Source organism: Saccostrea cucullata, unplaced genomic scaffold (genome assembly GCF_032062105.1).
Source record: "Saccostrea cucullata isolate Sc308-1 unplaced genomic scaffold, CSIRO_AGI_Scuc_v1 ctg12143, whole genome shotgun sequence".
Classification (NCBI taxonomy): Eukaryota; Metazoa; Mollusca; class Bivalvia; order Ostreida; family Ostreidae; genus Saccostrea; species Saccostrea cuccullata.
Window position 1 is genome coordinate 1 of NW_026922141.1, and position 15323 is coordinate 15323.

General features: G+C 36.4%; 2 protein-coding genes across 2 annotated transcripts; one reads left to right on the forward strand and one right to left on the reverse strand.

The window, feature by feature from the left end:
- Window positions 1-4: 4 nt before the first annotated feature.
- LOC134261261 (negative elongation factor A-like) lies at window positions 5-7578 on the reverse strand (the record flags this gene model as incomplete). The annotated part of the gene is made up of 10 exons (XM_062743710.1): window positions 7361-7578; window positions 6504-6675; window positions 6116-6277; window positions 5680-5769; window positions 4248-4393; window positions 3894-3957; window positions 3396-3517; window positions 1460-1589; window positions 711-937; window positions 5-28 (listed from the first exon to the last, which is right to left on the reverse strand). Coding segments are annotated over exons 1-10 (1338 nt in total), but the record flags the coding sequence as incomplete, so codon positions are not given.
- A 476-nt stretch (window positions 7579-8054) lies between these two features.
- On the forward strand, window positions 8055-10235 carry LOC134261262 (uncharacterized). Its single transcript, XM_062743711.1, has one exon. The coding sequence runs from the start codon at window positions 8055-8057 to the stop codon at window positions 10233-10235; it is 2181 nt and encodes a 726-aa protein (XP_062599695.1).
- The last annotated feature ends 5088 nt before the right edge of the window (window positions 10236-15323 follow it).

A 15323-nucleotide genomic window follows, 5' to 3' on the forward strand; every position in this document is an offset into this window, starting at 1 on the left:
TTTCCTGTGCCTCCAACATCTGTTCTTTCTGAAGTCAAAGATTTTTGTTTAAATCATTTCATAAAATATACAGTCATGTATCACTATTTGATTATCTTGCTGTGGTATAATAAAACATCATGTTTAGGCTACCTAAAATTGAAATTCTGGTTCTCAGGCCCGCACGCATCCGTTTTGAGGTAGCCTCATTGCTAATTTTATTGTATTGTTGATAAAATAAAAAGTTGTATTGCGGAGACCAATCCAGAAAAAAAAGTTCTGTTCTCATTTTTTCGTAGTTTAGTATTCAAATATCACTTCCGGTAGCCATTTTCAAAGAGATTTTGGCTACTTCGTTTGAAAATACATTCAAAGACATTGCCTAAGATGTTCACATGCTGATAAGCAATAGATAAAGCAAACCTTTTGATCAGACATGGAAGGTATATCTGTGATTAAAAAAATTCTCTTTATTGTAAAGAAAATTCAAAAATTAAAATTAAAAATATACCTCCCTCATCTACTTTATTGTCAATAAAATGATAAATAAAATGCCTCTCTCTCGCATCTGTTTTGGAGAAAATTGGTCTGAGAACCAGATCATTAAATTTAGATAACCTTAAATGAAAATTTTATGCCAATAAAGACTACAGTGAAACTTGTCACATACAAACTAAATTTAGGTCTTGGACTCAAAGAAAGAGAGGAAGAGAGACCTTTCTATGACTTACTGTGAGAGAAAGCCCTTTCTTCTGTTGTGGAGCTGCAGCTGCTGTGGGCTGGGACTGTGGGTGAGAATTCTGATTGGGTAGTTGCTGAACATTTGTTTGTAAGGCTGTCTGTGGTTGGTTGGTTTGTATTGACGTTTGTGTCCTGATCTGTGATTGGCCGAGCTGTTGCTCTAACTGTTGTTGGAGATTATCTCTGGCCTGTTGCTGTGTAGCAGTGACAGGGGAAACTGTAAAAGCAGAAAAAAAAACATTCAGTCTTCTCTTGAACAAACTTTGTGTGATGTAAATCTTTAGTTAATGAATGGTGAGGATGATTTTTTTCCCACTCTTAACTACAGTTAACTTTCTTTCAGAAGTCATAAGCCATCCAAGACATATTAACAGATTCAATACAAACCTCATTACCTTGACCTTTCAACTCGGACCTTCTACCAAGTTATCCAAAATCTATCCATATTTTTCAATGCTTCTATCTATACTTAATAATACTGTGAAATCACAAATTTTCATAGGGGGGGGGTAATTTTTGTTGTTTTTGAGGTGTGGAGAGACCGAAGAATTTGTGTCCACCACGAAATGTAAAGTGTTACAAACATATCTACTTGACAATTCTTCATCCACGAAATCAAATCCCCACGAGCCAAGAGTTTTTCCACAACCACGAAAATTTGACCTCAACAAAATATGTTACTTTAAAGTAGACTGACAAAGTGAAAGACAAATACTTTGAATATTGATGGGACACTCACCAAAAGAAGTGGGGGGTGTTGGAGCCGCCAGGCGTGAAGCAGCAGGAGGGACATAGGTAACAGTGGGGGTCGGGGTGGACAGGGAGACCGTCGTCACGCCCGGTAACGTGGTAGTGGAGGTGGACAGCTTCTGTAAAAAAAATTATAAACAGAAAAAAATATTAATCATGATTACTTAATGCACAGACTTTATCACAATCAACGATGATTTTCTTTATACACAATCTGATTAAAATCAGATCCTTTGATCCGCTCACATAGATTGCTACATAAGGATCTGAAGAAACCCCACTCAGGGTCATCTCCTGGTGACCTTTCTAATAAAAATATTCATTAAAATTTTGACAAATCAGAGAGATCGTATTTAAACGACGCTCAGGAAAATGAATGTAGAAGTGAAAGTTGCTGTGGAGATGATATTTATTGTTTCGTACCAAACAAAGAGCTAAAAACCAAGACAAAAGCAAGTACTTTTTATATTTCTGTACAGAAGAGACTGTAGTCGTCATGATTTTCCGTTCGTGTGTCATCGAGGTTTGTTGTCCTGTAACTGAATTCCGAGATACTTCTAAATTCTTGGAAGTAAACCTTTCATTGGATAATTGAGATGTCACCAGGAGATGACCCTGAATAGGGTTTCCTCAGATTCTTGTGTAGCGATCTATGTGAGCGGATCAAAAGATCTGATTTTAATCAGATTGCTTTATACAAAACATATCTCATCAATCAATGATGATCCCTCCAACACTGACTTGTATGGACTGTTTCATGAGAAAGAAAAAACTGATCATATGTGAAGCATAATGTGGAGTATAAGCAGCAGTGGTTGGGTTGGCCTGCCTTACAGAGGGGGCAGGAGACACCAGACCGGCAGCATAGTCTGGAGTATAAGAAGCAGTGGTTGTGTTGGTCTATATACTTACAGAGGGGGCAGGAGACACCAGACCTGCAGCATAGTCTGGAGTATAAGAAGCAGTGGTTGTGTTGGTCTATATACTTACAGAGGGGGCAGGAGACACTAGACCGGCAGCATAGTCTGGAGTATAAGAAGCAGTGGTTGTGTTGGTCTATATACTTACAGAGGGGGCAGGAGACACCAGACCTGCAGCATAGTCTGGAGTATAAGAAGCAGTGGTTGTGTTGGTCTATATACTTACAGAGGGGGCAGGTGACACCAGACCTGCAGCATAGTCTGGAGTATAAGAAGCAGTGGTTGTGTTGGTCTATATACTTACAGAGGGGGCAGGACACTAGACCTGCAGCATAGTCTGGAGTATAAGAAGCAGTGGTTGTGTTGGTCTATATACTTACAGAGGGGGCAGGAGACACTAGACCGGCAGCATAGTCTGGGGTATAAGAAGCAGTGGTTGTGTTGGTCTATATACTCACAGAGGGGGCAGGAGACACCAGACCTGCAGCATAGTCTGGAGTATAAGAAGCAGTGGTTGTGTTGGTCTATATACTTACAGAGGGGGCAGGAGACACTAGACCGGCAGCATAGTCTGGGGTATAAGAAGCAGTGGTTGTGTTGGTCTATATACTTACAGAGGGGGCAGGAGACACCAGACCTGCAGCATAGTCTGGAGTATAAGAAGCAGTGGTTGTGTTGGTCTATATACTTACAGAGGGGGCAGGAGACACTAGACCTGCAGCATAGTCTGGAGTATAAGAAGCAGTGGTTGTGTTGGTCTATATACTTACAGAGGGGGCAGGAGACACTAGACCGGCAGCATAGTCTGGGGTATAAGAAGCAGTGGTTGTGTTGGTCTATATACTCACAGAGGGGGCAGGAGACACCAGACCTGCAGCATAGTCTGGAGTATAAGAAGCAGTGGTTGTGTTGGTCTATATACTTACAGAGGGGGCAGGAGACACTAGACCGGCATGCATAGTCTGGGGTATAAGAAGCAGTGGTTGTGTTGGTCTATATACTTACAGAGGGGGCAGGAGACACTAGACCGGCAGCATAGTCTGGGGTATAAGAAGCAGTGGTTGGGTTGGTCCCTGCTGCTGCAGCTGCTTCCTTCTCCTTCTTCCTTTGTTCTATCTCTTCCATTTCTGAAATTCAGTAGATTTGCTAATCATTACTAGATGACTGTGAACTTAAAATAATTCAACTGAGAAATGTTTAAAATGATGCAAGAGGATTTTCTTTATAAAAGTTTAACTCCATTATTACATTAAAAATCCTGCTTAGTAAACAAAGGATAAAAATAGAAACATGCCGCAACGAATTACACATGTATGTGTTTTCGAATTCAAAGTTGCTAAGTACATTGTGTATTAAAGTTTTTAACTATGCAATAGCCTTCAATTTTTTAGGAATTATATTTATGTCAGACCATGGATATAACCTTGGATTCATACTGCAAAATAACATCAACATTACCTCATCCCGTACCCTGATCAGATGACAACTTAATCCCCTACTGACCTTGTATTTTCTTCCTTCTTTTTGCTTCCTTTGGACCCAGGGGTAGAGCTTCCAGCTCCAAAAGCTAAAATTTACAAAATAATAATTTAAATAAAGAGAAAAATATAATTTGTAAAGTATCTGAAAAGTAAAAGTATTAAAATATTCACCTGGAAACACAATTATTATGGATCTTTGAAGAAGTATGATAAAATCCTTACTGATGATTTAAAATGATAAAATCCTTACTGATGATTTAAAAAAAACAACAATACACTTGTTATTTCACATCGTTCTCACCCCCAGCACACATGCTAGCACTTTAACCTTTATTCCTCCTCCTTTATTAGAGAGTTCTTATATTAGCACTCTGACCTTTATTCCTCCCTCCTTTTTTAGAGAGTTCTGTCTGTGTCCTGCTAGGGGGTTTCCCTGCAGTGAGTTAGTCCGCCCTGGCACAGTTCCTGGGGATCGGAATCCTGCTGAGGGCGGGGTTCTCCCAGGGAGGCCCTTCAAGGGGGCTGAAATCAAACATCAACAAATCAACAGAAAATCATTTTAACTCTCAACTGAATATACTGAAAACATTAGAATTATGAATTCAAATTGTTCATGATTTTTCCTTTGAACAAAAATAATCCATAGCAAAGAAAATATGAAGATGTCAAGGAGTACCTGGAATAAGGGCAATATATTTACTGTATACTGGGAAAGAACTTTATTCGGTAATATCCAATATTTGCCCCCCAAATCAAACTTTGATGGAGATATATTTAATTAAGTTCTTAAACAGGGGAGTATATGCTGACTTCAAAGCACTTAATATTTTCAGAAGTAATGACGCCATATGTACGTAATGACGTCACAAACATGACGTAAATTTCAGTTTTCTATGAATTTTACAGAAAAATGTACATATTTCGTCGATATTTTGAGTAAAAGTCACCGAGCGCATGTGTGTTCAGGATCAATATTTTGATATAATGTGTAGAATGATAATATCAATGAAATATATCAATATTGTTCCTGAACAAACTTGCGCTCTATAAATTTTAAAGCTAAAATTGTTGAAATGTTGTCCATTTTGTCCTCTTTCTGAAAAAGGATATAAAATCGGACTAGTTTGTGACGTCATTAAAACAAAAATTGTGAATACACTGCTTTGACACTATAATATTTTCTGTTAATTTATATTTCTCATACAATTAATTGAATTCAGCACGTTTCAGGAAATTTTCAAAATTTGACTTTTGTGGGGGCAAATATATGCAATATATCGCATATAGTTCTTTTCGCCCCCGTTTAATTTTCGCCCCATTCGCCCTAGTCTGGCGTGGGCGAATTTAAAACGGGGCGAATTCAATGTAAACAGTATAATATCTTAAATCAAAATCTTTTTGGGCGAATTTAAAACGGGGCAAACTTGTTTTCAGATGTGAAAGGGTGAAAATTAGATGGGGCGAAAATAACCCTGTATACAGTAATCAAAATAAAAAATTCAATATTCTTTTCTCATTCTGCAATCCTTGCATCATTTGCAACATACATGTATGAATGTCATTATGCCAGTGCTTTTCAATTCCAGTATTTACATAATACTCTTACTAGGTTCAATGTGTGTTGATTCTTTTAATAGATACAACAAATTTGTATGATTATGCGTACCATGTACATGTAGATAGGGTGAATTTCAGAAAAAGAATATAAATGTTTTGCAAGAGACACTGCTCTTTCATTTTTTGATACACAATAATTGAGCAATGGATTAGTTGTGGAAGTGAGTTCTCTCCCTTTCCAGAGTACTTACTGGTGTCGTCCATCTTTTTGGCAAAGCTGCGGACTTTGTAGGGAACACTGTTAGGAGCATTGTTTTTTTTATTGTTGGCCACTTCCGAGGCTGTCAAAGGAAGAAAATAAAAACATTCTCTGTCTATGAATTCAACAACAAGGACATTATCTTAAACCATTTATCTGTGTTATTGAGATCGCTAGAACTTTTAGCTCAAGTGAGCTATTGTGATAAATTTTTAAATTCTTAGAAGTTTGCCTGATCATATTCACTCTTTTTTGCCTTTTAACCTACCATTATTTCAAATTTCTGATATCATTGCAGAGGTAGATAAATTTTGCATTTCAAAACAAAGAGACCTGACTGTATTTAGGGTCCTCACTCAGATTTCTGTAAAGTCTGGTCGCATTACTCAGGTTCCTAATTAGGCCAGACATTTTGGGAGATTACTTACATTTCTGTAAAAGTTCGGCTCTGAGGATGGCTGACTTGGGTTTCCGTTTCAGGGCGAAGTGTTTGACGGGCTGGGGGAGGGGTCCAGTGGTGGCTACTAGTGCCGTCTTATTCAGGAACTGGCATTCCATGGGTAGCATCCTCACTCCCGCACACTTCTTCACTGAAAAATCAAAGTACTAGAAGTATAAGTACTGCAACAAAAACAAACAAACAGTAAGTATAAACCTTGGTACTAGATGCAATTCTCTATTTACAGTTATTTTATGCAGCCACCTTATCAATTATCACAGTTTTATTCAGGTTTTGCATTGGAATAAGACTTCTCCACTTACCCACTTCACTGATAATTCTCCACTTACCCACTTTACTGATAATTCTCCACTTACCCACTTTACTGAGGTCTGTAAGAATTTCCATGAAGGTGGAGTTACTGTTATCAAGTTCTAAATTTAGACATCCTGTACTGGGGTAAGTCTGGAGGATTTCCGCGATGGTCGACACCCACTGATCTGTGTCATGTGTTGCTAATGCCAGAATATCCTCAAGGTCACCTTTCCACTAAAAAAAAAAAAATTTAGTCATAAGTAAAAGTAGTAAAATCTTAATGTAATTTTATCAAACTTAGATCTGGTGATCACTACTGTAGTGTATTGGAGTAGATCAGAGGATCCAGTTTCAAACATATTGGACCTAGAGAAATGTGTTATTCTAATGCAACTGTTTTGTGAAACGTATTTTGTTTGGAGAATGCACAGCACATGTTGGCATTTGAAGCAATACAATGATCATTAAGGACAGTGAAAGCTTTTGATTGTGTCGCAGTGTTTGAAACTCACAGTAAAATTAGTTAGACATGCAGGACTGACTGCTGGTGAAAGATGTCAGCCCTGCCAAAAATGTACCAGCCCGGAGAAATAATTGTCTTTTATAAGTTCATTTACTACCTGGCCATCAAGACAACATACACTGTTTTCAAATGCACCACTCTTGCTGTACACCAAAATTTTAAGATATGAGGCTTAACAACTCTTTTGTTTACTTAGTGTTTGGTTGTAACAATCACATCTCTTTTTTTCAAAATAAAAGCAAGCAAAAACCACTGAGAGAATGAAAAGAAACCACACACACGACTTCCATCACAACATAATTGGTTTTATTTCTTTATGAGAAACATTACAAAATTCTTAAAAGCTAAAATACAATCAGAATATTGAAAAACAACTTCAATGTTTACAATTTTTACCTGTTCTACGTTTCGCCTTGGGATGTGCAGAAACGACAGCATGAGTTTGACCTTCACATGCGGCTGTAAGGTGTGAAAACAAGCATGGATACTCTGTAACTTGTTCTGACTTAGTTGGGAACATATTGTCTTGCCTGACCAGAGATCGTCCGTAGATCCTAATTTATTGTGAAGCCATAGTGCAGTGTCGCCGGAAGCCATATTGAAAAGAAATTTTCAGCCAATCTTACGAAGTATGCGATTGGACAGAACGCGGGATGACGTAGTACTCCTGAGGGTTATACTAAAACCCGTAAAACACACGAATTCTTCTTATAATATAGAAATGAAAATTTGCTGTATTTAGATTTATATATTGTATTTTTATGTATTTTTTCTGTAATTGTTGCGAGAAAAAAAGGACCAAAACAGATAAAGAAAAACAGAAGAGAGTTGATGTGCAAGGTGACAAAAGGCATATTCAGTTCCCTATCCAGGTTTTCAAATAACTTGTCTGAAAAAAATTCAGTAATCTTTCCAAAATTGAGTTTGTTCAATTATCGTTTTATTTTCATTTTAGTCATGCATTACGTACACACATAGATAAAAACATTCTGTTTCATCGCTTATTTATTCATTACAAGGTATTTCCTAATATAGAATTTGTAAAGGTGTCAAACGCACCTGAATACCTGGGCATTTAAAATATGTAAACATGGATTACTTAACGTGCGATTCTTGTGAGAATCTATTTGTTGATCCACTAGAATTGGACTGTTTACACACTTTCTGTAAGAAATGTATCGACCAGGAAATGATAGATACAGAAAACAATGCAGTGAGGTGTCGTTTATGTGCAATGGAAACGACACCAGGAAATATTCAGGTAAACCGACTAATCGCCCTTGCCCTGCAGGCAAAAAACGCAGGCCAAAATAACCACCACAAAGATGAAAATACCATAAATGAATTTCAAATGCAAGCAAACGATTTAAGGGCTAATGTTTTAGGAAAGCCCGACTCACGAGAAATCGTCTCTCAGAAAAGAGAAGATTTACGACAAAGCATAACCGAGTTCTACTGTAAATTTATTGAGGATATGACTATTTACCTGAAAGAGCAAAGTGCTGACATTCTTTCTGAATTAGATTCAATATTTGAAAAATACGAATACGAGAGTATCATGAAAGAGAAAAGAAAGCAGATGCTTGCAGAAGAAATAGAGACGTTATTCAAAATATTCAGCAATGTTTATACCGACAAAACACAATTATTCATGGGAGATCTTGTACACGAGATGAGTTCCTACTTTGGAAAATGTCGAAGCTTGCTAGATACGATTGGGAGCGTAGCGTGCAATGTTAACTTTCTGTCAGGCATTGAACAGAAAGATCTTGTTCTAGCGACCAATTTTGGTGCTTTAGTTGATCAAACAGTACGCGATGAAACAAATAATCCCCAAGTTGATGACTGCACTGAAAATACCCCTACAAATGATCTCTCCGAGCCCAATACGTTGGAGCCGGATATCTCCGATGAAAGGTCATATGATGATGCCACAAACAATGCCACAGAAGCACACCCTCAGTCAGGGTCAGATTTAACCACAAATCATGACGAGGGGATAGAAAATGAAAGTCAGACAGTCACAATAGGAATCGAGAATTCGACAAATTCTGCTGATCACGCAATAGAATCTCAACCACTGTCACCTCCAACAAATGATATTAACTCTATGACAGTTTCCCCTACCGACCCTCAGTTCACGAATTCGTCTTCTAATAATGCAGAGGAGGATCCTCCCGAGGAACCCCCTCCCCCCTACTGGATGGCTATTGGAGAGAACGAACCAAGTGAACAGTTTTCATTTTTATCGACACCAGGGGGCAGAAATAGGAATCCCAGGAGGTCACCTCGACTGTCGGACTCATTTTCCTCCAACGTGTCATCTTCAAGTAGATCGGGTCGAGGAACAAATATTCCTCAGAGAGGTAGTTTTAATCAACACACAGTTCATACTTCCAACCCTCTGCAGTATGCTACTCACGCGTTGTCAATTCGAACACATCAACCCGACGATGTAAGAACTGGCCCAATAGTTGCCATTGCATGGATGCAAGATAAACTGATGTTGGTTGATCGTTTCAACAGTAAGCTCAAAATGTATTTGGAAACTGGCGAATTTCTCCACAGCTTAAAATTCATGGATGGCGAACCATGGGACGTTTGCGCCATGAATGTGGTTGAAATGTTGAACAATCCAATGACGTGTGGTATAACTATTCCCAGAAAAAGAATGGTTATGCTAATTCAAATACTAGATGGAAGAACAATGCTGATTAGCCATCGTTTTGCTACAAGAAATGGATACGCCTGTCTTGCTTACGATCAAAGGAATGGAGCACTAGTATGTGGAGTTTCTTCCCCGTTTGGGACCCCAGGTATTGACGTCATAAACACTTCTGGCGTCCTTCTAGCTCACTTTCCGTTACCGCGACAAGTTTTGGTGCGATCAATCGACGTTTCAATTAAAGATGCTATTATAATCTGTGACTGGAGAAAAAACAATGTCATATTCCTAAATAAAAGCGGCGCTGTCATTGGCCAGTATAGCGGGTCGTCAGAGCCCGTTGGAACATGCACTGATGGTCGTGGGTTCTTGCTGGTCGCCGATTCCAAATCCAATGCCATCGACATCTTGACAATGGAAGGGAAGTTTTTCGGCAAGGTGAAATCAAGCTGTCCAATTATACGACCAAAAGAAATAAACGTTCGTCCTGACGGGCCCCCAAGGCTGGCTTTGTCACATGGGTCGATGTTTGTGGAGGTGTTCGATTTGTTTGAAAGTGAAACCTCCCTCCCAACCATTCCTACGGCTCCGCCACCACCGCAGTGATTAACAAAATTGATCGGAGAGTTTGTATCAATGTTTTGGACTGAAGCATAAAAGTAATTCTTGTCACAGTATTAGTATAAGATACTGATAATGTAAGAAAAAAATATATAGAAAAATAGAAAGAAAATATTTCGTATGTATGACGGAATAACGGAAAGGTGAAACACAATAGCTATAATAATATGATTAATAATGATATAAAGAAATTCATGTTAAAAGAAACATAATAATTATTTTTTTAACAAAACATTATCATGAGCTTGTAAAGAGCAGCATAGCGGTTAGTTAATTAATAATCATGGTATTTATTTTATTCATTTGTACATTTACCCCAATGGCAGCATCCTCGCAATGCCAGGGGTATTGAGTCAACGTGTCTTTAATAGATCAAAATGGTCTGAAAAACAGCCACAACCCCAAAGGCTATGCTCAAGAAGCAAAGTTTTGCGTGGCGCAGTGGATGGAGCCTTTGTAGCGTTTGCTCTAAAGTCATGTAGTTCGAGTTAATTACTCAACAGCATTTAAGGATGAAAACTATATACATTCTGGCATATTGTAATGCACATATCTTAGAATCACATGTATAGACGGGTAATTTGTTTTCTTTGAATACGTCAAGTAACTTTTTGTATACTAGTATTATTGATATCTGTGTAATAATTATGCATTGCACAAGATGTTTTAAACTTACACTGTCTTTCTTATACATCTATTTTTACAAACGGATTGAGGTTATAGTATAATGGAATGTCACGTCACAAGTTATTTGATAAAAGTTGAATCTTGCGCAGTTATTCTTCGTTTGTGCTGTAAGGGTGTGTGTGTGGGGGGGGGGGGGGGGGGCTAGGACTGAAACTAACATACTTGATTCCTGGGCACGATACATCTGGGTCTCTGTAAGATGTTTATGACGTTAAAGTCAAGTGATACTCACTGAAATGGCCCCTGGAAATTTGATCAACACCTAGCTGTCATAGTCCCTGTCATTTTGACCCAGGAAAACTCTTACCGCTAAACATCTCTGTACAAGAATTAGATTATAAAATGCTAAAATTGATACTATCTTAGATTGGTTTCCTTCTATCAGTCTCTGAACTTGACCTTCTGACCTCAAATGAATAAATCAACCTAGTTTTGCGAGTGATATTTATTTGTTGCTTGTCTTTTTTGTTTCAGATATTATGTTATAACCTGGCATTTAAGCTGAACACGATTCGTAAAAAAAATTTGGCTGCCATATTTGATTTACCTCTTGCTATATCTGGGTCCCCTGTATATAAAACCGTTCACTTAGTCACTGTTCAGTGAAATCAATCGTCACTGGTGCATAGACGGACCTATGCTATATGACACTTGGTAGCAGCAAACAAACACAACAGTTTTATACTGTGTTCCTCTTATGACGCAAGTTCAGGTAAGATACATGTACCAAAGACACTAACAACTGTTGCAAAGGTCGGTGCTGTATTCAAACAAAAACAAATATATCTATAACTGCAATGAAATGTAAACAAAAGATATTGTAAGATAACCACTTTATGTATTCTTTTGCAGTAAGATACCTTATCATGTGCATACCGGGTACATACCGGTATCTCTCACTTGATTTGATACGCTTTAGCATGCTCTACTTATGGGATCGATACAATTACCTTGTCCGCTCACTCCTCCATGGTACCTGAGCCCACCTCAGATGACCTAGATATTCGTGATTCTCTTTAACATTTAAACTTCAGTACTATAATTCAATATCTCAATAAATGTTTGGTTCTTCCCTGTATTATAGGGTCTGTCTTTGTATCCATATGAAACAGAATTAATTCTGTATTATACCTATACATGAGAAGATTAAGAAAAACTTGCTTAGTGGCCTTCAACTGGTCACTTAGATATTACACTGTACCCGGTATATCGATAATCAATGGTTTATTATGAATTGGAATTAGTTATTTCCAATCACATATATCTACAAGATACACCCGAATGGGCTTGAAATAAAATTTACCACCGAGTGTGACACATCTACTAGTATGTCATATATATGTATATAGATATTCCCTAGATAATGACAACATCAAAGCCTTATGATAAACTTAACGCCTCTTTTATGGAGCAATATACCCTTATGAAGTGTATACTGGCTATATATCTCTAAGTTGATTTGACAACCATGAGCATGTTCCACTTACGGTCCATTTCTGAAACGAGATAAGTTACTGACAAACAAGTTGATGATACAAAAATATTTACACTAATGTTTAAAGCCATAATCATTTTGATTATTCCTTGCTCTATCCAGAATCTTTGCTGAGATGTGACACTACTGAGAATACCTGTCTATACCCAGATACATGTGATAATCTGCATTTCTGTATCAATAGCTTATAACACAGGGGCTTGACGTTTTTATACATGTATAAATAACCTTTCTTTTTCATAAATAAAAATATCCCCTTTACCATAATTAAACTATTGGGGATATATTTTTATTTATGAAAATAAAAGTTAAAATCGTCAAGCGCCTGTGACTTATCTGATAATTATAGCTCACAACTTATCAGTGGCACATTGCTATTATAGTTCTCACCAATATTGAATTTGTACATTTCGATACAAGTCTCACAAGATTTCATAATGCAGGAAATAAAAAAAAAATAACTCGACAGTTGGATTTCACCAGAAACTTAATACAAAGGAACAGTAAAAGCGATATTGGGTAGTGCCATAAGTATTGTACATGTACTATTGATATGATGTGAGTTAGAAATTTTATTTGTTTCGCATGTATCGAAAATCGACCCATGAATACCACCCATGGTACGTCAAAAATATTGTGAAAAATATCTGGAAAGTGTACGTCACTTATTTCGAATAAAAGGGACGGGAATAGATCTTTAAAATAATTGAAGTTACTATCAGTGAGAATTATTAATTATTTCAATAGATGTCTTTCCTGTTATGCAAGAAAATAGATCGTTTTTAATTCTTTTAAAATATGTTATTAAGTTATAAAAAGAACTACTTTTAAAAATAATGGTATGTACATGGCGTAATATGATGTTTGTATACAGTATTTGAAATAAAGATAGCACATAGTAATAGATTCTACACGTATACAGAACAAAAAGTGTTTTCCTATGTAAATATTGAATTTCAATTAACACGGGATAAGGGTTTGTAAAGTCTGTAAAATATTGGAACATGTTGTGAAATTCAATGGCTCTGCATTTCTCGACGCCTTTCGATTATTTGTTCAGATAGAATTCAAGATGTACTAAGCATAAATTTAAATAATGCATTTTGATATATAATCGGAATTTATTCTGATAATTTATTTTCTTTATAGAGAATTAAGAATTAGTTTCTAATGATTAAATTTTTAATTTAATATTAAAAAATAAATTTGTCTTACCGGTTTAGAAATCAAATCATATTTGTATAATTTCTGACAATAGACTGTTATAATAAATTTTGAAAATAATGACTACAAACAGAATTACTTTTATTTAGCTTCCCATCGTCATTTTCGACACTTTATCTTCTTTATATTCGATAATCGTCTGTAAATGATTCATGTCTATAAAATGATTCCATTCACAATATAATGTTCTGTTTCAACAATTTTTAAAGTGCAGGTTCCTCACAAAGAAGAATGTAAAAGGGCTTTTAGCATTATCGTTAAGGGTAGGTATTTCGTACATTCTAGGGACATCATTCTGACCTTGATTCCAAAAGCAAAATATAGTTGGTTTGTTTTTAACTTACAGTGCATACAATATCAAAAATAGTTGTTAGTGATTGTAAAATACTAGTAAACAAGACAACAATACTGTTCACTCTATTTACATGTCAGATCAATAAGTAGGCTATTCAACGTTTGTGATTGATTGACAGGGTATGTTTACTCCTGTAAGGTACTTGATCCCTTACTGTTTTTCCATTCTCCATTCTCCTTCCTCAAATTATCTCGACTGAAGAATTTATAACGAAACATATGGAGATAACGAACAATATTCAAGATAAAAAAATCCAAAAGCAAACGCGGACCTCCAAAACATCAGGGGCCCGTTTCAACAAAGGTCGTAGATTTAAGCCTTAGCTTAGGTGTACTTCCGGGACTTACGCCAAAATATACTCAGGCGTAATTTGCGTTTCACCAAGTGGCGTAAGTCTAGTCGTAAACAATACGCTTAGTCGCAGGACTAAGTCCTTGACAACGTTGCATTGCGCAGGCGCAAAAAATATAAACATTGTCCACTGCCGACAAACATGTATATAATTTTAGCACGTAAAAGAATAGAATAACACAAATTATAGAATAATAAATACTTGCACTGATTGAAACATGCATGGATTTATAGGGTCATGTAGGATACATGTACTTTATACATGTTATAAGAAATCGATTCTAGGTTTTTACAATTTTTCAATAACAAAAGTCTTATAAATTGAAAGTTAAAAAAAGATCGTACATGTATTTCAGAATTTTATTAAAAACTAACCTGTTTTTTTTTTTTTTTTTTTTTTTGAATTTTAATTATATACAGCACCCCCCCCCTCCCTCTTCCCGAAATTTTATACAGGTTAATGACTTTGCCTTTGATAATCATGTCATGATTCGATAATTACTGAATCTACTGATAAACTACTAATAAGTTTAAGACAGAATACGATTTTAAAACATAATTTTCATAAGATATGTATACTTAATTGAAAGCAAAAATAATGTATAAAAAATGCAGTTTACATAAATTTATTATGTTCATAAGTGCACATTTTGAGTCAAGAAATAAATTTTACACGTTTACTTCTAAGGTACATGTAAGACAATCCTTTCTAAGTCTATTAATTTTTTGTCAAATGATTCATTATAATTTCTTATTGACTATTAAAATGGCACAAAGGTTCATGAAATAATTTCGAAATACCGTATAGCAGGTTATTTTAGCGGGTTGCTAATTTTGGCTTATTTAGGTGTTTTGATGGCAGCCCGCTAAAATTTCAATCGCTAAAATATTTAGTACTCTTTTTCGTGTTCATCTGCAAAGAGATGAAACCCTATGTCCGCTAAAATAAATTACGCCAACA

What these genes read in the sequence shown, in the direction of transcription:
- LOC134261262 (XM_062743711.1), top strand. Translation starts at nt 8,055, where the DNA reads ATGGATTACTTAACGTGCGATTCTTGTGAGAATCTATTTGTTGATCCA.